This window comes from Rhineura floridana, chromosome 22 (assembly GCF_030035675.1).
Source record: "Rhineura floridana isolate rRhiFlo1 chromosome 22, rRhiFlo1.hap2, whole genome shotgun sequence".
In the NCBI taxonomy this organism is placed as follows: Eukaryota; Metazoa; Chordata; class Lepidosauria; order Squamata; family Rhineuridae; genus Rhineura; species Rhineura floridana.
The window spans coordinates 9,205,125-9,229,606 of record NC_084501.1 but is presented as its reverse complement, the minus strand read 5'-3'; the positions used below and the strand labels follow the sequence as shown (position 1 = coordinate 9,229,606).

Sequence of the window (24,482 nt, the reverse complement as noted above, 5' to 3'; positions counted from 1 at the left end):
TTTGGAGGGAAAAAATGACTAACCAATTAAAGAGAGGGGTGATGTCACCTGACAGGAAGTTACTGTGAGGCTAAGGGAGCATAGAGACAGCCCTCTAGAGTTCCATAACTTAACCTAATAAATGCCTTATTTAACACAACAGAAGGAATATCTCTATATACAATTCTAACCCTGCGGAGGCAGCACAGGGACTATGGCTTTCCTAACAACTCTCAGTATCCTTCACAAGCTACACTGCCCAGAATTCTTTGGGGGAAACCATGACCGTTTAAAATGGAATAATAGTGGAATAAATGTACAGTGTGAATGTGGCCTATGTTTGTGCATGTTTGTGTAGAAACTAGCCTATGGTAGACAGGTATAATTTACCCCTGTTCTGCTCACATTTCCCTCTGTCCACATTAGGGGTGGAAAAATCTCTCCATTTCAGTTCTCTCAGTTTCTCATTTTTCAAATCTTCAGTTCTCCACATTTCTCAGTAATCTGCGATTCCCCCCCCCAAAAAAAACCCTTCACAAAAATTCTCCAGCATTTCAGGGCACATTTCTCTGAATAACCACATTTTTGTAGGTAGTTTTGACTAACGTACACATTTTTGCAAGCCGTTTTGTCATCATATGATGCATTTTTGTATGTCAATTTCACTCCTCTATTTATTTTTACGCACACTTTTGTAAATATGGCTTGGCTGGCGAACTGCTTTGTAAAATCCGAAGAAGTGCGAATTTCAAAGGATGGCTGCGTTTCCGTTCTCATGTTCTTTCTGGAAAGTGCCAATATGATAAATTCGGCTTGAAATGTGAAGTGGGTCGAATTTCTTCCCCATTCCCAGGCCACATCCACCCCTGGCACGTGGCCCTTGGACGGTTGCCCAGAAAGTAATGGAAAAAGGTTCCCCAAACCTATCCGAGGGAAAAGGGCCAGTGGGTCTTTGCTTTCACTCCTTCCTAAAGGTAAAGGTAAAGGTGTCCCTGCACTTGTAGTGTGAGTCATTTCCAACTCTTAGGGTGACATCTTCCGACGTTTACTAGGCAGACCGTATATATGGGGTGGGATTGCCAGTTCCTTCCCCGGCCTTTCTTTACCCCCCAGCGTATGCCGGGTACTCATTTTACCGACCACATATGGATGGAAGGCTGAGTGGACCTCGACCCCTTTTACCGGAGATTCGACTTCCTCCTTCTGTTGGAATCGAACTCCGGCCATGAGCAGAGCTTCGGCTGCATTACCGCCACTTACCACTCTGCGCCACGGAGGGTCTTTTCACTCCTTCCTACAAGACTCAATTCTCAGTCTGTGGATTGTCAGGAAAGCTGGCAGACTGTAAATCCTCTGAATAGTCGGCTGGATTTAGCTTGCTTTAATCCCTGTCCTTTGGCCTTTGCATCTCCTTCGATGTCATCATCTTCAGGGGAAACACAGGTTCCCTCATGCCGATGAGCTGATTGGTCCAACATCCCTCCTGCGACCTGACAGCATGGAAGGATCCAAGGTCCCTTCTTCGCCCATACTCAGTTGCTTACAGTGCATTTCCTAAGCAGGAAAACTGGACAGGTTTTGCTCACACTTCAGGTCTGCTTTGCAGGCAGAAGGTCCTAGGTTTAATCCCTGCCAGGCAGGGTTGGGAGAGACTCCTGCCGGAAACCCTGGAGAGCAACTGCCAGTCAGTGTCGACACTACTAAGCTAGATGGACCCATGGTCTGACTCAGTATAAGGCAGCTTCCAATGTCCTTATGCTTGTCTTTTTAAAATTATTTTGACTGCTCATGGCTTTTGTTATGCTCTTTTTTTTTAAAAAAAGGCACAATTTGTGTGCATGCATGTTGTGATTTCTTCCCCTCCCCCCAATGCTGTAGTTGTCTTGATGATTCTGCAGTGTATTTGATGCTTAAGGTCTGTAGACCAAATAAGGCTGAAAAGAGGCTGAGGATTTGGGGATGCCAAAGAGAAGTGAATGCAGTGGTGACCCCTCTCAGCTCAGCGCAACTCAATTCAACTTTGGCTTGGTGTTCACGTCTTTTCACATCTTCATTTTAAAACAACAACAAGAGCTGAGTTCCTTGTAGCACTGAGATCTATGCCCACCAGTAGATTCTGTACTTCAATGGGGCAATAAAAGGCACAGAACCCTTGGGGGGAAAACCCTTGGTGTCTTCCCTGCCTTTCCTGTCCTATCGTCCAGTCCCTTAAGGCCGCTCTGTTTCTCTAGTCACTATTTTCCGGCACTGGAACATTCTCTTTAAAGCTGCTTTGATTTCTTTGTTTCGCAGGCTGTAGATAATTGGGTTAAGGAAAGGGGTCAGGACAGCAAAGACGACGGCCAGTGCCCTGTCATAATCCAAGGAATAACTTTTCTTCAGCCGGACGTACATGAACAAAATGCTTCCGAAGAAGATTAGCACCGCAGCGAGGTGTGCGGCGCAGGTGGAGAATGCTTTTTTCCGGCCGGCAGCCGTGCGGATCTTAAGGATGGCCCTGATGATCAACAGGTAAGAAGTCAAAATCAGAAGGAAGGTGGCCAGGATCTTGCAAGCGTTGATGGCAAAATCAACCAGGACGTTGACAGAAGTGTCAGTACAAGCCAAGCTGAGCAGAGGTGGGAAGTCGCAGAAGATATGCTCGATTTTGTTGGGGCCGCAGAAGGGCAGCTTGGAAACCAAGATGATTTCAGCAACGGGGCCTACCAAGCCACAGATCCAACAGGTGGCGGCCAATCTGGTGCACAGCTTGGTGGTCATGATGGCTGGGTAGCGCAGTGGGTTGCAGATCGCCAGGTATCTGTCGTACGCCATGGCCGTAAACAGGTAGCATTCAGTGGCCCCCAATGAATGAAAGAAATAGATCTGCAGGAGGCAGCTGGTGAAAGAGATGCGCTTCCTCTCACTGAGCAAGTTGGAGAGCATCTTGGGAATGGTGGTGGCCGTATACCAGATCTCCAAGAAGGACAGGACGCTGATGAAAAAGTACATGGGTGTATGGAGCTGAGAGTCTGTGCGGATGACGGTGAAAATCAGCAGGTTGCCGAAGATGGTGAAGAGGTAGACCAGGAGGAGCAAAAGGAAGAGAGCCTTGTGGAAGCGCTGGAGGTTTGGAAAGCCCACCACAACAAACTCCGTGACTTTGGTTTGGTTGACGGTGTCCATCTCAACTGCAAGGTGATCTGGAGAAACAGGACACACGGGAATACAGTTGTGAGCAAGAGGCTGTGACTATACCTTTGCCACATCAAAAGTAGCTCTTGCATGAGTTAGGCTCTGACTATCAGTTGCGAAGACTCCCCCAGAGACAGGCTGGTTGGGATCACAGGCAAACGCGCCAGGAAGTAGAAGCCTCCAACCACCTTCCTCCAACTTCTGTCTCTTGCTTACCTTAACTCTCCTTTAGGAACACAGAAAGCTGCTTTATACCAAGTCAGGCCATTGGTCCATGTAGTTCAGTATTATCTACACTGACTGGCAGCATCTCTACAAGGTGTCTAACATTCCAAGGCCTACCTGGAGATGCTGGGGATTGAACCTGGGCTCTGACTATCAAACCTAATGGCTTCTGCAGAGACTGACTGAGGGAGGAGGAAGTCACAGGCAGGGCTGTAGTCATCTGGGGTCTCAGGGGGTCTTAGATGGTTTACTTTTTTTGGGAGCAGGGTCCCTACATCTCTAGCATCCTATGAGCCAATCAGCATGAAAGGGGAGTGTGTTAGCCACTGAGAAGAGTCGTCTAACCGTCTTCCTTGTCCATTCTTGCTGATTGAAGCCAATCGGAGTGGAAGCAGGTGAGTCAGCCAGTGAGAAGACTCTTTTAAATAGCGAACACTCCCCCCTTTCATTCTTATTGGCTCCTAGGGCCGTCTGTTGATGTGAGAGAAGGCATTAACAGGGGTCCCATTCTCAACCCAGCAGCAAAAAAAGGAGGGGTGTGGCTGTGACTATCATAAAGGGACCCTGCACTCCTGAATTTGCCACCACACGACTGATCACAAGGAAGCAGGTGCCTCCAACCAACTTTCTCCTTTTCATAGAATCATAAAATTGTTGAGTTGGAAGGGGCCTATAAGGCCATCAAGTCCAAACCCCTGCTCAATGCAGGAGTCCAAGTCAAAGCATCCCCGACAGGGGGCTATCCAGCTGCCTCTTGAAGGCCTCCAGTGTTGGAGAGTCCACCACCTCCCTAGGCAATCGGCTCCATTGTCGTACCGCTCTAACCATTAGGAAGTTTTTCCTGATATTTAGTGGCAATCTGGCTTCCTGTAATTTGAGCCATTTGGCAGTCTTCTCAAGGTGAAACATGCCCAGTTCTTTCAGCGTCTCCTTGTAGGGCTTTGTTTCCAATCCCCTGATCATCCCTGTTGCCCTCCTCTGAACTTCTTCCTGTTTGTCTGCATCCTTCTAAAAGCGTGGTGTCCAGAACTGGATACAGTACTCATCCAGACTGGTGGCTTGTTGTTGCTGCTGCTGCTGCTGCTGCCAGCACCACAATAACAGGTTTCTATTGTAAAGCAGTTTCTATCGTAAAGGGTTTACAAATATAAAAACCAATTACACAGTTTACCAATTCCTTACCTTATCTTTCCTTTGCAGCAAATTGTCCCCAAATCCTCTCCCTCAGCCATTGCCATGAAGGCCCCATCTACACTATAGGTTATCACAACACTTTAAACAGTCATGGTTCCCCCAAAGAATCCTGGGAACTGTAGTTTGTGAGTGGTGCTGAGAGTTGTTCGGAGGCACGCATTCCCCTTGCAGAGTGACAGTTCCCAGTCTGGTTTAACAATCCATCCATCTTCCCAGGGAACTCTGGGAAGCATAGCTCTGTGAGGGGAAGAGGGGTCTCCTAAGAGCAACAAGCACCCTGAACAGACTACAGTTCTCAGGGTGCTTTGGGGGAAGTCATAACTGCTTAAATTGGTATGATATTGCTCTAAATGTATAGTGCAGATGGAACCTCAAAGAGAGAGATATGCAGAGATAAAACATGGGAGGGGGAAGGGTTCCCTGGAGTGGATTCCTCATCAGTTTTCACTGCCTGTCTCGGGGAGCTGTCAGATTCTCAGTCATCAAAGCCGATTTCAATGCATGACTTGAAGAATCAAATGTGTTGTGAGCCAGGCCCCAAGTCACAAAGCTGAGCTTGCTGATCAAAATGACAAACACAGACCCAGCGACTGCAAAAGCCATTTCATAAGAATGCCCATAACCATAGCCCTGTAGAGATGCTTTCATAGTGTACAGCCAGGGTGTCGAAACTTTTTCAGTCCGGGGGCCACATTCCCTAATTGGGGCCACATGTCCCCGGTGGGCAGGGCCGGAGACAAAACTGGGTGGGCTCCTATGGGAGGAAGGGCAGGATATAAATCAAATAAATAAATAAATACTGGGCAGAGCAACACATATCAATTTTACTTTTGTATAGTAGGCTAGTTTCTGCATACTCTCTCACACACCCCTCTCCATCCTCTATTCATGGAAACAAGAGGCATGATCAGAGTTCATATTCCATCCAGCCAGAACAACTCAAGGAGGATATGAAGTATGGAAGGTGAGGGGTGTGGCCTATGGAGAAGGGGCATGTCTAAGGAGGGGGTGTAGCCTAGGAAGAGGACATGGGAAGCTGCCCTATACTGAGTCAGAACATTGGTCCACCTAGTTCAATATTGTCTGGACTGATTGGCAGTGGCTCTCCAGGGTTTCAAGCAGGAGCTTTTCTCAACTCTGCCTGGAGACAGCAGGGACTCAACTTGGGCCATTCTGCATGCAAGGCAGATGCTTTGCCCCTGAGCAATAGTCCTTAGCCCAGGAGCCCTCAGGGCTAGACAGAGAGGCCTAGAGTACTGCATTTGGATCCCAGGGCTGATGTTCTCCATCCTTGGTGTTCATCTGGTGATACTGTAGAAACCAGCAATGTCATCTAAAGGCAATCTATTTCAGGGGTAACCACATGGTACCTTCCAGATGTTGCTGGACTACAACCCCTATCATGCCTATCCATTGGGCACGTTGGCAGGATCCAATGAGAGATGTAGTCCAACAACATCTAGAAGTCACCACGTTGGGTGTCCTTGATATGTTTTGTAGAAAAGCACTCTCCTGTATAAATACGATTCATGTAAGGTGTTGTTGTCTTTTTGGTAGATCTCAGAAAGACATCCATGGCAGTCCACATGAAAGGAAGCCACAAGAAAATGGGTTGTATCCAATTAAGTCACTACTCAGAGTAGACCCACTGAAATTGGTGGGTCTACATTGGGTGTAGCCAATGTGGTGCCATCCAGATGTTTTGGACTACAACTTTCATCGTCCTCTACCATTGGCCTTGTTTGCTGGGGCTGATAGAGTTCAAAACATTTGGAGAGCATCTCCTGAGAGCATCATTTGCAGAGTTAAGCTCTCTATAAATCATGTTCATTAATTTCAGTGGGTCTATTGTGAGTATGACTAATGTTGAATTCATTTTCCAATATACAGAGATGACAAAAAAGAATCCTTAATATTTCAAGCTATTTGGCCAAGTAAAGATAGGGAACAGAAGAATGCATAGGACTAACATGTTAATAACTTCGAGGTTATCTCATAATTCAGAATGTTTTTATAGGCATAGCAGATAAGCAGATAAACGTTCATTGCTTTTAGCCAATGAACATCAAAACTTTACAGAGAACAGAAATAAATTTCAGAAATGCAACTGAAAAAAAGTAAGTACAGCTTATTAGACAGATTTTTTAAAATATATGTTTATGTATTTCAAAGGCAGCCTTTCAGAATAACTATCAAGGAGGTGCAGAAGAAATTGATTTTTTTTAAAAAAAAGCAATATAAAGTTGCAATAAGACCAAGCAGAAGAGAAACATTAAAAATGCACCATAAAAACTCACACTGGATTAGCCTAATTAGCCTTGCTTATTAGAAAAAAGAAGACAATGGTATGTATTAATTTGTTTTTCTGTGTTTATATTCCATCTTCCTTCCATCATGGAATCCAAAGCAGTATATATCTGGTTCCCAGCTAGCCACCCATCCAGTCACTGACCAGATCCAGATCTCCTTTCCAAGGTGGTGGCCTCATGACCCTTCAGAGTCATACACTTTTGAAAAGGGGAAAACCCTTTTTCAGCACAAGAGCCACGTTCCCTTCTGGGAGACTTTCCCTCTGTCTCTGTGAGACACATGAATAGTTGTGGGCAAGGTCAGTGGCAAAAGTGGGTGAAGCAATGAGTGTGCATATGAACTCTGGAGAGCAGGCTGGCTTCTACCCACACTCACTCACCCCTCTCTATTCTCCATCCATGCAAACATGAGGCATGACCAGAGTTCAAACACATGTTCCAACCAAGGAAGGTGTAGAGTAGGACTGGGTCAGAGTGTGGCCTGGGGGAGTCTCAAGGGGCAGCATAGAGAGGCTGCATTTGGCCCCCGGGGCTGAGGTTCCCCAACCATCTCCTAAACAAGATAGTACTCAATAGAATGCTACTGCACGATGCTTCTCAGCATGAAACTCACCTGAGAGAATCAGTGTGGTGTGGTGTAGTGGTTAGAGTACATGTAGCCAATGGGGCGCCTTTCGGATGTTGTTGGACTCCAAAAGACCCCCTTCCTCAGTATCAACCATCTCAGACACTACGATCAGCAGCTGAGGCCGTGTTGGTGGTGCTGCCACTGAGCACTACCCGGGCAGTGCTGACGAGTGACAGGGGCTGTTCAGTGGTGGCTCCTCCTTTGTGGAATGCTCTCCCCAGTGGGGTGTGTCTGTCTCCATCACTATTGACTTTCAGGTGGAATTTGGAAACATTCCTGTTTACCCAGGCCTTCGGTGGTTCCTGGCAACCTGAAGATCACCAATGAATGAACATTTTTTAAGCTGTGTTTTAGAATATTTTAAACTGTGTTTTAGAAAAATTTTAATTGTGTTTTACAATATTTTAAACTGTTAACTGTATATAGAGCCAGTACATAGAGCCAGTGTGGTGCAGTGGTTAAGGTGGTGGACTATGACCTGGGAGACCAGGGTTCGAAGTACCCTGAAGTAAACTAGGAGGAGAGACTTTCCTCTCTCCCTTTTTCTGTTTCTCATGTAACTAATTTATTTATTTATTATTTATTATCCCACCCTTCTACCCTACAATAGGGCACTCAAGGCGGCTACAATAAAATCACACCCATATATAATAAAATACATGAGATACACAATAAAACATTACAGTAAATTAAAATGCATAAAATACTATTAAAATACATAAAATGCATTATGCACATACATACAAACATACATGCATGCATATATGTGCATGCACATATAAGAAAGTGATAATAGAAGAACTTAAAAGATAATAAAAATAAAAAATAAAAAACTTAAAACCGTATCAGATGGAGAGTTTCACCCAGGGAACTTGACTGGGATCAGGACTGAGCAAGGAACTTACATTTTTGCACAATGCAAAATGAACATGTTGAATCCACTGCTAAATACCTCTTTCCTTGTGGTTCTTTAACCTCTGGCACACAATCCATGACAAGAAAGTGAGGAAACTTATGCTGGAACTAGGGGTGGGTGAAAATTTCAATTCAGTTCTCATTTCAAGCAGAATTTATCAAATTTGCAATATCCGAAACAATTTGAGAACCAAACACAGCCATCCTTCAAAATTTGCATTTATTAGAATTTCAGGATGCAGTTTGTCAACTAAACGACCCATGGTTAGGGACAATGGGAGCTGTGTTCCAGCAACATCTGGAGGGCCACAGGATCTCCATCCCTGCTGTAAGTAGACTTTTTGGTCTGATCCAACAGGGCCCAGTTTTTACAGCATACCCTGTTGCAGAAGCTTTAAAGCAAGTCCTAATTAGAAGCCCACAATAAATGCCATATATATTTATATTCCTTTGCTACAGCATGGTGATCACCATAGAGCTGATGTTTCCAAAGTAGGCACTCACCTGCCTTCTCATTTCTTGGAAGGATTTCTCTGATGTGTACAGGTTCAAGGGAATAGCAGATTGTGAATCCATCAAGTGGAGCCTCTAACCCATGGCAGAAATGCTGGTTTGGTTGGATGTCTACATATCTACTTTGCAACTTGTCTTCTGGGGCTTGTTGTTATAAACCTAATGGGCTGGATTGATACTGAGTATTTCTGGGAATCAAGTCCCCTTATACCAAATTTAAACCCCTTGGCACCAATTTGAGAGAACATGTTTTTATACTGAACAGGTCAGAAGGTGGCATGTTACAACCCCCTCATGAAACTAGGGGAATATTGTGATGTGATTATTTAAGTGACTGTTTAAGTAATGCTTCAGAAAACCAGTTGCTGGAAGCCACAGGAGGGGAGAGTTGCTGTTGCACTCAGGTCCTGCTTGCTGGTTTCCCATGGAGGCATCTGGTTGACCTCTGTGAGAACAGGATGCTGGACTAGATGGGCCACTGACCTGATTCAGCAGGCTTTTCTGATGTTCTTATGTTCTTACTTTTTCTGGTAATGCATAACCCTCAAAAGTTCATCCACCCACTTCCACTGGTAAACATGAAAAGTGACAGATTGCTTATGTTAATATGGGCAATGAAAGTAGCCAGTTCAGAATATACCCATCTTCCCCAGTTTGAAAGAGGCAGCCAAATATTTTCATGAAAAAGGCAACTGCAGCACCAGACTGGCAAACACTATTGAAACGTTTCAGGAGTACTATGCCTTTAGTTAGAAGCTTCCTTCTCTGGAAAGGGGAAAAAACCCCAGCCTGTACCTCAAATTGCTTCCTGTTCAGCACAGCTAGTATTACTGGTGATGAGTAACTGATGTACACCCTTTAACTGCCCTGTGATAAGTCTGAGAAAGCAAAACAGTATTTACAGTAACCAAAGTTTGGACCGCATGGGCTCCACATTTCAAATTTATTTTGTTTACTTAGAACCATCCTTAATCACATTATATTCAAAAGAATCTCAAAGTAATGTATTTGTGGTTCATAGGGAAGGATCATGGGTATCTTATTTGTTTATTCAAACCATATCCCACCCTTCTTCCTAAAGGAGCCCCTGGTGGCAGACTTATTACAACAAAACAATTCTTTAAAAACATTAGAGGAAACCGCTACAAATATTATGAAAACTGGTAAAACACTCAACCAGTGACCTCAGGCTTTCCAAGAGCACTTTCAGCCATCAAATGCCTGGGTAAACAGGAATGTTTTTAACTTCCTCCTGAAAGTCAACAATGAGTACAAAAACAGAAGATATTTTTATCAAGCATGTCAAGGATGAAACCTTCCATTATAGTGAAATAAACCTTTTTCTCAATTTACTTTTTTGCACCATGAATCACGGAGAACATCTTGTTCCTGTACTGATTCATCAGGGATTCTGTCATTTGGGGGCGAGGGGACAATGGCTCCGAGGTAAAGTGGAATGGGATAGATTTCAGGACCCTGGACAGTACCATCCCAGTGATTCTAGGCGTGAATTCAGGACCATGGTCAGCGATCTTGCAGCCAAGACAGGAGTACAGTAGGGTCCCGCTTTACAGTGTTCCGCTAATACAGCGGTTGTGACTTGTAGAAAGGCCCCGCTTTACAGCGCTTGTTCTGCTTTTACGGTGTTTTTTTGCTGCCGGGCGCCATTTTGGTCAATGTAAGTCAATGGGATCCGCTTTACAGCAGTTTTCACTTTACAGTGGGGGTCCGGAATGTAACCCGCTGTATGAGCGGGGCCCTACTGTAGCTAGCATGGTACCCAACAGATGCTTTATTTATTTTATTTATTACATTTATACCCCGCCTTTCTTCCCATGATAGAAACCCGTGGCTTACATATGGTTCCCAGGTGGTCTCCCATGCAGGCACTGACCACACCTGACCCTGCTTAGCTTCAGCTGGGATCTGGCCTTATGTACCTTCAGGCCATAGCCTGGGACCATGTTGCTGGACTGCAGCTTCCAACATCCCTGGCAATTGTCCATGCTGGCTGGGGCTGATGGGAATTGTAGTCCAATGGCATCTGGAGGGACACCATGTTAACTACTCTTGCCTTAGTTGCCAGATTGCTAGCCATGGTCCTGAACTCTTGCCAAGAATCTCTGGGATGTGGTACTGACCCGGCTTTCCTCTTGACTAACCCTGAGCAAAGGAAAGAAAGAGCTTGCCTCAGCACCAGCCTGGGGTTACTACCAGGGTTTTATAGTTCCATCCCTGAGTGCTGCATCTGGCTGTCTGAACAGGCCTACATCTTGTTCTACAGTTACTGGGTTGTATCCAACTTCTCCTCAGAGTAGACCAACTGAAATGAATGGGCGGTAGCCAAGTAAATCCAACTTAGAGGTGATCCACTATAACAAATGGAACTCAACTAGGCATGATCCATTTTAAATTCACTTGTTCAAAGTTTTTCTTGGACATTTGTTTTTCTTAATAATGTTTGTTATTTAGTTTAATTTTTGTAAATTGTATTGCTTTTATTGATGTATTTTTATACTTGTGTTTATTTTTCTTTGTAAGCCGCCTTGAGGGCCTTCGGCGAAAAGGTGGGGTATAAATAATAATAATAATAATAATAATAATGCTGATTAATTTCCATGGGCCTACTCTGAGCAGGACTAATTTTGGATATAGCCCAATGGACGTAAGTTAGCCATGCTTAGTAACTACAATGGGTCTATGCTGAGTAGGAGAAGCACTGAATGCAGCCCACTATCTCCTTTTGGGTGTGAAGGTTGGGGAACACTGCTGTGGGCTTTCCTACTTACTGGAGCAGTTTGAGGTCCAGATCCTCAGAGACTCAGAGCAGTGGTACTTCCCTGGGTGTTTGTGGATGGGTTCATGGGGAAGGGTCCAGCTTGGTAAAGACAGCAAAGCAAGTTTCACTCCTCTGAGCTGCTGCTGGAGAGCTCAGTCTCTGAAGGTTCTTTGTCCATGGCCACGGCAGCTCCCCTCCCTTAACTGTCATATTTTCTAAATTAAAATTCTTTAGTTTTTTTTCTCATAGTACTACTTTGCTCGAAAACAAGGGGAGGCGAAATGAGGGCTGCATGCAGACCTCCAGTCCTCTCTGTCTAGCCCTTGGGACTCTCCCTAGGCTACACCCCTCTTCCTAGGCCACACCCCTCACTGGCCCTGCTTTGCACATGGGATGTTTTTGCCTGCCTGGAATGTGCCCTTGAATTCTGATCATGCCTCTTAGTTGCCTGAATAAAGGACCGAGAGGGGTGTGTAGAAACTAGTCACCTGTACAAAGTTAATAACAACAACAATTGTTATTTATTAATTTTATATCCCATTCTTCCTTCAAAGGAGCCCAGAGCAGCAAACACACAAAATATAACAAAACATCTTAAAAAGCAGTTCCAACACAGATGCAAACTGGGATAAGGTCTCCATTTAAAAGGCTTGTGGGAAGAGGAAAGTCTTCAGTAGGTGCTGAAAAGACAACAGAGACAGTGACTGTCTAATATTTAAGGGGTGTCGAGCCACCGCATTGAAGGCCCAATTCCTATATTGTATGGAACGAACCTTCTGATTAGAGTATCTGCAGGGTAAATTTCCATTCATTGCTCCACCCATTTTTGCTTCTGGCCCCACCCACCACTGGCTTCTCCACCCCTGCTCTAAAAGAAAGGGAAAAAAATAATGTAAGGAACCCAGGAATCCACCCCTTGGAAGAAACACTGACTTATTACAGGGCAATTAAGGGGTACTTTATCAGCCATTCCCCAGCGTCGGTCTCCCCACATAAAACAAATTCACACACAGGCGTCTTCCAATGCTGGCCAAACTGAACAGGAAGCAATTACAGATAGAGGAAGATTTTCTTTCCGGAAGAGGAAGCTTTTAATTAAAAGTACAGTAGCCCCAGAAAGTCTCAATAATGCTTTGCTAGTCCACACTGGACAGACTGGTGCCTCAATTGCCTCTTTTTTAAATGAAAAATTGCCACTTAAAGGATCTGTAAAAAAAACCCTGGGAAGGCAACACAGAACACTGCAGAACATTAGGATGCAAGGGACTGACAAGAGCTTCTGGATTCTCCTTAAAAAGCAAGTGAACAAAGGATGGCACTGTTTGCATGGAAACATTTTTGATTTTGGAAATGAGATTTTTTTAAAACCTTCTTTGTTCCCTGTTTCTTCTCTTAACCACAACAGAAAAAGACTGAGCAAGATCAACAGTTTAAAGCATCTTTGTATGGTTTTTAATGATAGCAGCTGTAAAAGCAAACATTTATCCTAAGCTAATTGTCCTTGCCCTAATGATTAATACACATTATCACAAATATATAAGATTGTGTCATAAAGTATTTTCATCTTTTATATCCGTGGGTAAATTTTCTTTTTGTATCAGCTCACAAAGGTGCAAAATAAATAAATAGAGAGGAGTGTTCCTTAATATAAAAGTAGGTTACCACACATATTTACTGTTGCCATTAATCTTGACACAGGATAAAGACCAAGGTGAACAGTGGAACAGCCCACTCTTAATACTTTTAGGAAAACAGTTGAAGACATTTTTGTTTTAACAAGCTTTCCCAGCTGGGTAAAAAAGGTGTCTGCCATAGGTATTTATTCTACATTGTTTTTAAACCTATCTTTAGTTGTTGCTTTTTGTACCGTTTTAGTTGTTTTTACTCCATGGCGCAGAGTGGTAAGTGGCGGTAACGCAGCCGAAAGCTCTGCTCATGGCCAGAGTTTGATTCCAATGAAAGGAGGAAGTCGAATCTCCTGTAAAAGGGGTCGAGGTCCACTCAGCCTTCCATCCATCCGTGGTCGGTAAAATGAGTACCCGGCATATGCTGGGGGGTAAAGAAAGGCCAGGGAAGGAACTAGCAATCTCACCCCATATAAACGGTCTGCCTAGTAAACATCGCAAGACGTCACCCTAAGAGTTGGAAATGACTCGCACTACAAGTGCAGGGACACCTTTACCTTTATTAAATGTAGATCAGGATCTACATCCTTTTCTTCCTCTCAAAAGAACCCAGGGCAGCAATTAAAACATCTGAAAGCATCTGAAAACAATGCCAGTACAGACTGGGAAAGATCTCTTCTTGTTGAACGAGGAAGATCTTCAGTAGACACCAAAAAAGACAACAGAGATGGCGCCTGTCTTAATGGGAGGGAATTCCAAAGGGCCAGAACCACAAAACTAAAGGTCTGTTTCCTATGTTGCACAGAACTGACCTCCTGTTGTTGTTATGTGCCTTCAAGGTCAATTATGACTTATGGTAACCCTATGAATCAGCGACCTCCAATAGCATCTGATATAAACCACCCCATTCAGATCTTGTAAGGTCAGGTCTGTGGCTTCCTTTATGGAATCAATCGATCTCTTGTTTGGCCTTCCTCTTTTTCTACTCCCTTCTGTTTTCCCCAGCATTATTGTCTTTTCTAGCGAATCATGTCTTCTCATTATCTGTCCAAAGTATGATAACCTCAGTTTCATCATTTTAGCTTCTACTGATAGTTCTGATAGTTCCTAACACCCAATTATTTGTCTTTTTCGCGGTCCATGGCATCCGCAAAGCTCTCCTCCAACACCACATTTCAAAGGAGTTGATTTTTCTCTTATCCCCTCTTCCCACTGTCCAGCGGACCTCTTGATGAGATTATTTATTTATTGAATTTATTAGTCGCCCATCTGGCTGGCTGTCCAGCCACTCTGGGCGACGTACAAAATAGGCATACAATACCTAGACATTAAAAATTTAAAAACAATGAAGATGAAATCTAGCCAACCCCAAAAGCCTGCCTGAAGAGCCAGGTCTTCAAGGCCTGGCGGAAACTCATCATGGAAGGGGATGGCATTTGCAGGAGACCTTCACCTGCAGAGCACAGTCATGGACTGGATATATAAGGGGTAAGATGAGCTTTCAGGTTTCCTGTTCCAAAGCTGCATAGTATGCTTTCGTATTATCAAAATAGTTTGCAAGTTGCCACTTGCAAGTGGTAGCAGGTTTAGTCTAGCAAGTGTTTACAGTAACCACAGATCTGTATTACGTGCCGTTTAATTTGCCTGGAAGTGTATTAAACAGCATTGACCTTGCATTCTGAATGGGAGTATTGTCTTGGGATTAAATCTGTGGATACATGATACAAGATAAGAACAAGAACAATTTGTTATTATTTAGACCTCTTTGATTTAGAATTTGTTGGAGTGGAGGAAGTTCGTATATATTACCAGGGCACACCAGTTCATGTACAGAGATGTGGGAGGCATTGGTGTCAGATATTGGTCTATCGGTGTGTTCTGTGGGGTTCATTGGTATTTATTCATACATACTGACAGCAAAGGGTCTTACAAATCTGTAGCATAACGTTGTCTGGGAGTGATGGAGGTGCCTCATAAATATTTCCTGTGTTTTTTTATGGTGATTAAGTGCATGTCTCTTTTATAAGAGAAATTCCTGAGTGTACAGCTTTAAGTGATATTGGGGATATCTCTGTCTTGTTTTATCTGTGATAACGATGTTGTCCTTAAACTATCATAAATTTTTTAAATTCTGTGTTTAGCTCCTGATGAAGTGTTGAGTGTGAAAAACAGCCCATTAATAGTAGCACTGACATCTGTCTCCTTTCCGTTTCCTTTCTCTTGGTGCTTTTATTTCCTCTTTCCTCCCCATCTTGACTCAATAAATAAAATCCATGGGTTGTATCTAATGTTAGTCCTATTGAAATTAATCAACCCAAGTAACAGGTCCATTAATTTCAATGAATACCACCCAGTATGCTCTTTATTAGAGACAGCTAATAGATATAAAATTACAATGCCACATTCACCCCCCCTATTTTTGGAGGGGTATAAAAGTAATAACAACAACAACAACAACAACAACAACAACAACAACAACAACAACAACAACAATAATAATAATAATAATTTATTTCTCACCCTTCCTCCCAAAGAAGCCTGGAGTAGCAAGCACATAAAAGATACAACAAAAATATAGGAATATCTAAGAACAATTCCAAAACAGATGCAGACTGGGAAGGATCTCTGCTTAAAAGGTTTGTTGGAAGAGGAAGGTCTTCAGTAGGCACTGAAAAGACAACACATCTACCCATGAGTTTAGATGTGAACTAGGATATGAACCCAAATGGTTTGAAGAAACCTGATTAGACTGTCTTCACATGTGCAGTAGGACATCATCATCATTGGTCGTTTCCAACTAATTGAGTAGACCCACTGAAATGAATAAACCTAAGCTAGTCATGCCCATTGATTTCAATGGGTCTGCTCTGAGTATGGCTAGTGCTGGATACAACCCTGTATCTCTTACATTTCACCATAAGGTCCCAGGGTGGGTTACAGCAATGTAAAAAACAACAACATCAAAATAAGTTAAAACAATTTACAATCAAACGGATAGGATGGGTCTTGAAAACATATATGTCAGGGACAGGAAACCTGAGGCTCCTTAGATGCTGCAGGACTCCAGTTCCCATAAACCCTGTTATTTTGCCATACTGGCCGGGGCTGATGGAAGATGGCATTCAAGAACATCTGGAGGGCCATAGGTTCCCCCAGCCCTGCCATATACACTTCTCCTATAAGTTTAAGTTGTAGGCATTGGGCCTGATGGCATCCTACATGTGTCTCTTACATAAAAAGTTGTTCAACACCATGTAAACTGGGCTTGGTTAAGACAGGGTTTTGTGCAGTCAGAAAGGATAGACCTGCAGACGTTTGTGCTCTCTCCATCCCTCATCCTCAACATGGATTTTTTCCACAGCGCCTCCCCTTCAAAGGGTGCAATGTGACATCTGAAATCAGCTGGTTTCTCCTCTGGATTGCCCCCAAAATGCAGGTCAGTGGTGGGGAAACCTTCTCAGCCCAAGGGCTGCCTTCTTGGCAACCTTCCTGGGGGGCCACATGCCAGTGGTGGTTAAAGCCAGAAGCAAAAGTGGGCAGAGTGAATAATTCTAATTTTACCCTTGTATAAAGGAAGCCACAGACCTGAACTTACAAGATCTGAACAGGGCGGTTCACGACAGATGCTCTTGGAGGTCACCGATTCATATGGTCACCATAAGACGGAATTGACTTGAAGGCACATCACAGCTACAACAACACAGTCAGCTTGTTTCTACACACAGGCAGTCTTACACCATTTATTCTCCATCCTATCAAGCAAGAAGCATTATCAGAGTTCAAGGACTCATTGCAGCCAGGTAAGGAACACTCAAGGAGGATATAAATAACAGGGCCAGTGAGGAGTGGTGGCCTGGAGAGAATGGGTGAGGCTATGGAGGGTGTGTGGCCTGGAGTCCCAACAACCATATAGAGAGTCATGAAGGGCTGTGTGCAGTCCCTGGGCCTGAGATTTCTCATCCCTCTTATCGATTGCTTGGTTGAAGTGATCATGAAGAAAACTCTGTCTGTTCACCTGTATCCTCTTTATCGCTTTTAAGAACATAAGAAGAGCCTGCTGGATCAGGCCAGTGGCCCATCTAGTCCATCTAGGATGTCTTGGTTCCACAAGACATAGACCAGTGGTTCCCAAACCTTTTCCCCCCTGTGGACCACTTGAAAATTGTTGATGGTCATGGTGGGCCACTTGACGATCTTTCTGCCTGTTGTAGCAATCTGAATGCACTGGACTACATATGGTAGGTTTTTAAATGGTAATTTTTATTGCTTCTTTTATTTCTTATGTTGGATTTTATGGTATTAGAAGTTGCATTCCTTAGATAATACAATATATAATACAATAATACAATAGATAATACAATATATAGAAACGAAAGAAGCAATCAAATCCAATCAAAGATCAATATGAATATTTAACGTGTTGCAGATTATCTGAACGAAGCTTGCGGACCACTGGTGGTCCATGGACCACAGTTTAGGGACCTCTGCTATAGATAACTGGGTTGACTCTTGAGGGTGAGTATCATGACAAAAACTCTGCCCTATTCATCTGGATCCTCCTCTTTATCGCTTTCAAGATTTCTTGGTTCCGCAAGCTGTAGATGATGGGGTTGACCAACGGGGTGAGGACGGCATAGATCACGGCAAAAGCTCTGTCGTATTCCAAGGAATAGCTTTTCTTTAGCCTGACATACATGAAGATGATGCTTCCGAAAAAGAGCATGACCACAGTAAGATGGGACGCACAGGTGGAAAAAGCCTTCTCGCGGCTCTCAGCTGTCCGGATCTTCAGGACGGACTGGATGATCCTCACATAAGAGACCATGATAAGCAGGAAGGTCACCAGGATGATGAAGGCGTTGACGGCAAAGTCAACCAAGACATTGATGGAGGTGTCAGTGCAGGCTAAGCTGAGAAGCGGTGGGAAGTCGCAGAAGATGTGTTCAATCTTGTTGGGGCCACAGAAAGGCAGCTTGGATACTAAGATGACTTCAGTGACGGGGCACATGAAGCCACAAATCCAGCATCCAGCAGCCATTTGAGCACACACCTTGGTGGTCATGATGGAAGGGTACCGGAGAGGCTCACATATGGCCAGGTACCGATCGTATGCCATTGCTGTGAGCAGGTAGCATTCGGTGGCTCCCAAGGAATGGAAGAAATAAGTTTGCAGGAGGCATCCAGCAAAGGAGATGCTTTTCTTTTTCCTGACCAAGTTGGACAGCATCTTTGGGATGGTGGTGGCTGTATACCAGATCTCCAAGAAGGACAAGATGCTGATGAAGAAGTACATGGGAGTATGGAGCCTGGAGTCTGTGCGGATGACGGTGAAAATCAGCAGGTTGCCCAAGATGGTGAAGAGGTAGACCAGGAGGAGCAAAAGGAAAAGAAGTTTGTGGAACTGCTGGAGATTTGGGAAGCCCATCATGATGAACTCTGTGACCTTGGTCTGGTTGAGGATTTCCATCTTGTCTAGGAGAAATATTTATTTATTTATTTAATTTGTATCCCACCCTTCCTTCCAGCAGGAGCCCAATATGAGGCATGGGCATACAGTTGTGAGAAAGTGGTCATGGCCAGAGATTGGAAAAGTTACTTTTTTGAAGTACAACTCCCATTAGCCCAGTCCAGTGGTCATGCTGGCTGGGGCTGATGGGAGTTGTAGTTCAAAAAACTAACTTTTCCAAGCTCTGGTCATGGCTACATGGTACCTTTGCCACAGCAAAGGTAGCTCTTGCATGTGGATCCTGTGAGATCTTACAGTTGCAAAGAGACTTAGGGTGGTGCCCAGCTAAGTTCTACTGAGAGCAGACCTGCTGAAATCCATGAACCTTAGTTAGTCATGTCTGTTAACTTCAGTGGGATGACTCTGAGTAAGACTAGCTCTTCCTACAGCCTTTATACTCCAAGGCTGGAAGGATATAGATCCACCATCTATTACTCAATAGTCCAAAGATCTTACTGCCCTTTCTACATTTGAACATATTATCTTATAATTGTCTATCTTGTTTGGATGTCTACATTGGTAATTTAGGATTCATGGATTATTCTTATTGTAAACTGATGTTCTTTTATTTCCTTTCTGTTATATTTGCAATAAAATATTATTATTATTAATAACAACAATAACAACAACAATAACAACAGCAACAATAATAATAGCTCTTGCATAAGCTAGAGCAGCCTTTCCCAACTAGTGGGCAACCAGATGTTGTTGGACCACAATTCCCATCTTTCCTGACCATTGGCAATGCTGGCTGATGCTGATGGGAGTTGTGGTCCAACAACATTTGGTGGCCCACTAGTTGGGAAAGGCTGAGCTCGACTCTATCAGTTTTGAAGCCTCCTTCAGAGACAAGGGGATCACAGGTACATACACCAGGAAGTAGAAGCTTCCAGCCACCTTTTTCCAATTTCTGTTGGTTGCTTGCCTTACCTCTCCTTTTTGCCAAATTGTCCCTAATCCTTTGCCCCTAAAACAGAGGTAAGCAGAGATAAACATTGTAAGGGCAAAAGGTTCCCTGCAACCGACTCCTGTTCAGCTTCCACTGCTTATCTTGGGAAGCCTTCGGATTCTCAACCGTCAAAGCTGGAGTTAATATATGACATGAAGAATCAAATGCGTAGCTAGGCAGGCTCTAAGTCATGGGTGGGGAACCTCAGGCCTAGGGGCCAAATATGGCCCTCTAGGCCTCTCTGGTTGGTCCTCGGGACTCTTCTGAGGCCATACCTCTTTTCATGTTGTCCATTGGCTCGATCTGTGAAGAGCAGCGAGAAGATCTCTGCCTGTAAGCCTCAGCCTACACTACCTACGAGCCTGTATGACCAGCTCATCAGTTGCCTGGGTTACTGGCTGGCTCTTAAGCCACCACCTCCATCCTCACCCACAGGGCCACAGGAACTGATGAAATTATGAACCTGGTGGGAGTTTCAGAGCCGCATGCTAGGCTACTCAGGAGGATGGGGAAACCTGTGTAAACATATCCCCACATCAGGGCCTGCCAAAGAGCCAGGAAGGGGTGGAACCTCTAGCTCCTATTTTATAATTCTTAGTCTGGGAATTATTGTTGAAGCAGCAACTCCTTTATAGCTCAAAAGAACACCAGAAGAGCCCTGCTGGATCAGGCCAGTCAGTGCCCAGTCAGATTCCTCCAGGAAGTCCCTAGGCAGGGTATGAGCACAACGGATTCCTCTTCCCACTTGTGATCCTCAGTAATTGACATTCTGCCTCCAACAGTGCCTCCATCATAATGATTAGCAGTCATTGAAAGTCTTATCCTCCATGAATTTGTCTTAGCCTCTTTAAAAAAAATCCAAATGGGTTGCCATCGCTACCTACCCCCCCTGAACACCTGTCTCCCAAATTCAGTATTCAGAGTAGGGATGCTGGAGGGATCAGTTGAAAAAGGACTACCAAGGGAATTTCCTTCCATCTGTCCATGTGACCCTCGTTGCAGCAGACTCTGGCTGTGAAAGCTATTCAGCATAGTTCTCTACAATGAACTTTTTAAAAACATGCACATATTATGTATAAATAGAAATGTAGCAGTATACGTTATTCATTGGTGTAAACAGGTGCCCCTTTGATTTTCTTGTTTCTAAAGTGTTGGTTGCCAAAGGCAACTTGTATGTGCTAAGACTGTGATCCTAACTATGTCTACTCAGTGAATCCCATTGAATTCAGTGAGGCTTACTCCCAGGTAAAATTAGGATTTCAGCCTTAATCCGCTTCCTATTGTGAATTCTAAAAACCAATGAAATATATCACTAATTATTGTTCTTTTCACATAGAAAGAAATGATCTCTTTTCTTAGCTGTTGATTTTATCTGTGCTTCCCAAAGTCCTAGCCTCTTTGTCAAAGTGGGGAGGACCATTTGGATTTACTGCCCAGTTTGACCACCTTAAATCTTCTTGTTAAAAATAACATGAAATTTAAAATTCTTGTCCTTTCCTCCCTCTAATATTTTCTTGACTTATAACTAAATTGCCCCTTCCCTGATGCCTGAGTGAGGAAAACAGGCTGGGAAGACAAGGTTATACTGAACAGTGAAATCAAGGCAGCAAGAGAGGCTGCAATCCTAACCCCATTTACCTGGGATTAAATCCCACTGAATTCAATGGGATTTACTTCTGAGTAAACATAGGTATAGGCCATGCTTGTTAGGGCTGATGGGAGTTGTAGTTCAGCAACATCTGGAGAGCCAAAGGTTTAAGATGTCACAAGGCTCTTTGTTGTTTTTGCTGCAAAAGACTAACAGGGCTACCCCTCTAGAAATTCATTAAATTTGAAAGGGTGCATGCAGGGAAGGTAACTGATTTGCAATATCTGTTGAAGACTGAGATATGCATGTTTATTGTCTGTTACATTTTATATATTCCCCTGAACTGGAGAAACAGACATCCCATAACATTTGGATTGCTGCTTTCTGTAACTTTTCCAGTTTTACACTATCCTTATTGCTCTTTACTAATGGAATCCCTCCCCCTGAATAAAGTAGTTTAAAAACAAATGAAAAAACAAACAGCTTGAATTAACGAATGGGTGTGATTGCTTACCAATATCAGGGAAACCATACCCTTCTCTCGCAAAGGAGATTTTTGGGAGGTGAGTGGGGGAGGAGAAAGTGTTATTGGCCTTCAACAAATCTTAGTGGCTCCTGGCATGAAACATCTTCAAAAGGGGCATGCTATCTCTTCCCTTCCATTCAACAATTATCTGTCCTCTGCCTTGGAAACAAGGTGCTAGACAATGAGGGCTGGAAGAGGGTGAATAGTTGTATCCTTCTCCTATGACTTGGTTGGCACCTGGATCTCTCTGCAGCTTCATTCAGAAGATGGAATCACAAGGAATGTAGTCATTTTCATCTAGGTTACTATAGAGAAAGTATGATCCCCAAGAGCTGTTTCCCCAGATTCCTTCTCTGGATGTCTCTGGCTGCTAGCAAAGCGGTCCGTTCCCAACAGCTACTTGACTAATATGTTACCTTCAGGATTAGAGGCAGTGTTCCTCTGAATACCAGTTGCTGAGAATCGTGAGTGGGAGAGTTCTGTTGTGCTCATGCCCTGCTTTTGGGCATCCCAGAGACATCTGATTGGCTGCTGCCAGAATAGAATGCTGGACTAGATAGGTCATTGGTCTGATCGAGCAGAGCTCTTCTGATGTTCCCATGCATACAAGAGTCAGTTTTCTCTACTTTTTATTTTTTGCTAGCTTGGTCCTTTGGGACTCTGAAAGAAAACAAACTCTGCCTTGGCTGGAGCTGGAGCTGGAGCTGGGCTCCCAGTGGTTCTTCTACCCCAGTTGGATAATCAGCAAGACTGAGAAGAAACCACTGGTCCAGGACCCCGTGTTGACTCAATTCATATGCATGCATGTACAAATGAAATGCATCCACAGGAAGCCTTCTTGAACCAAGACAGACCATTAGTTCAAGCAGGCCAGTGCTGTCTGATTCAACTTTGTTACTTGAGGCTCTTTTAACTGGAGATGCCAGGGAAGCTTTTCTCCCTCTCTCATAATAGGAGAACTCAGTGAAATCTGATGAAGCTGAATGGTGGAAGATTTGGACAGGCAGAAAGAAGCACTTCTTCACACATCACCCAGTTAAACTATGCAGTTAGCTCCTGAGAGATGTAGCAATGGACACCAGGTTGGATGGCTACAAATAGGGATTAGGCAAATTCATGGGGGAGAAGATTATCAATGCTTACTAGCCACAATGTCTACGTTCTCCCTCCACTGTCAAGGGCTGTATGCCTCTGAATATCAATTGCTGGGGATCCCAAGTGGAGAGAGTGCTGTTGCCCCCACAAGATGCAGTGATGGCCACCAACATAGATCGCTTTAAGAGGGGGATTAAACAAATCCATGTTGGACAAGTCTGTCAATGGATGCTAGTCATGATGGCTACATACCACAGCAAAGGTAGCCAACATGGTGCCCTCCTGGTGTTGTTGGACCACAACCTCTATCAGCATGGCCAGTGGTAGGGATGATGGGAGTTGTAGCCAACAACATCTGGAGGGCATCACATTGGCTACCCTGTGCTATAGGATCAGACGTAGCATGCCTATGAATACCAGTCACTGGGGAAAAAGTGCAGGAGAAGGTGGTTGTCCTTGTTGGGTTTGAGATAAAACAACGATATGGTTATATCTCTAGCAGAGTAAAATGGTAAAACCAGAACTGAGCAATAACCAGCTCACCACCCTCTCACACAGTCTAGCAAAATACACTCTTCTTTAGTAAGGTATATAAAACACTTTCCTCATTACCTTCTCATGTGTTCAAAGCACAGGCTTAGCTTGAAAAACATAGAAAGAGTAGGTTACTTCAGTCCATGGCCTGGTAGAGCAGCCTCATGGCTGCCATCTTGTGTGGTCAACAGAGAAAATGCAAAACAACAACTAACAAAGGAGGAGGAAAGAAGGGAGAAAATAACAAACAAACAGGAAACTACATCATAGCAAACATAGAGTTGTCCCAATTCTAGCTAGAGATGGCATCTCCCTACAACTGTACTAAAGCACACACAGTCCTGCCCAGAGCTTGGAAAAGTTACTTTTTTAAACTACAACTCCCATCAGCCCCAACCAGCATGGCCACTGGATTGGGCTGATGGGAGTTATTCAAAAAAGTAACTTTTCCAAGCTCTGGTCATGCCCCTTAATGGTAGCACGCAAGGTTGTCTATTCCCAGTAGTTCTCATGTCCTGATTTTAGCCATCTGGTTGCTACTGTGGGGAACAGAAAGCTGGACTAGATGGGCTTTTGGTCTGTTCCAGCGGGGCTCTTCTTATGTTCCAAAACTGGGACGTTCTGCATCTAAACCATGCACTCCACCATTGATCTCCGTCATAATCTATGAAGTCACGTTGTACAGAGTCAGACCATCTTGCCTGGTACAGTCTACTGCAGCCTTCTCCATCCTGGTGTCCTTCAGATGTTATTGGACTACAGCCCTCATCATTCCTGATCATTGGCCATGCTGGCTGGGGCTGTTGGAACCTGCAGTCCAAAATGTCTGGAGTGTACCATGTTGGAAAAGGTGGTCTACTGCAACTGGTAGTGCCTCTCCAAGGCCACAGAAAAAAGGTCTTTTCAAGCTGCCACCCTGGGCTCCTACTCAGAGGAATGGTGG

The 24,482-nt window shown here is 44.0% G+C and overlaps 2 protein-coding genes across 2 annotated transcripts; both read right to left on the bottom strand.

Moving 5' to 3' along the window:
- Positions 1–2,187: 2,187 nt before the first annotated feature.
- LOC133375162 (olfactory receptor 6N1-like) lies at positions 2,188–3,144 on the bottom strand. The gene has a single exon (XM_061606724.1). The coding sequence runs from the start codon at positions 3,142–3,144 to the stop codon at positions 2,188–2,190; it is 957 nt and encodes a 318-aa protein (XP_061462708.1).
- A 14,719-nt stretch (positions 3,145–17,863) lies between these two features.
- LOC133375161 (olfactory receptor 6N2-like) lies at positions 17,864–18,808 on the bottom strand. Its single transcript, XM_061606723.1, has one exon. It carries the CDS (start codon positions 18,806–18,808, stop codon positions 17,864–17,866), a length of 945 nt encoding a protein of 314 aa, XP_061462707.1.
- Between the last annotated feature and the right edge of the window lie 5,674 nt (positions 18,809–24,482).

Coding starts and splice junctions, on each gene's coding strand:
- LOC133375161 (XM_061606723.1), bottom strand. CDS start 18,808: ATGGAAATCCTCAACCAGACCAAGGTCACAGAGTTCATCATGATGGGC.
- LOC133375162 (XM_061606724.1), bottom strand. CDS start 3,144: ATGGACACCGTCAACCAAACCAAAGTCACGGAGTTTGTTGTGGTGGGC.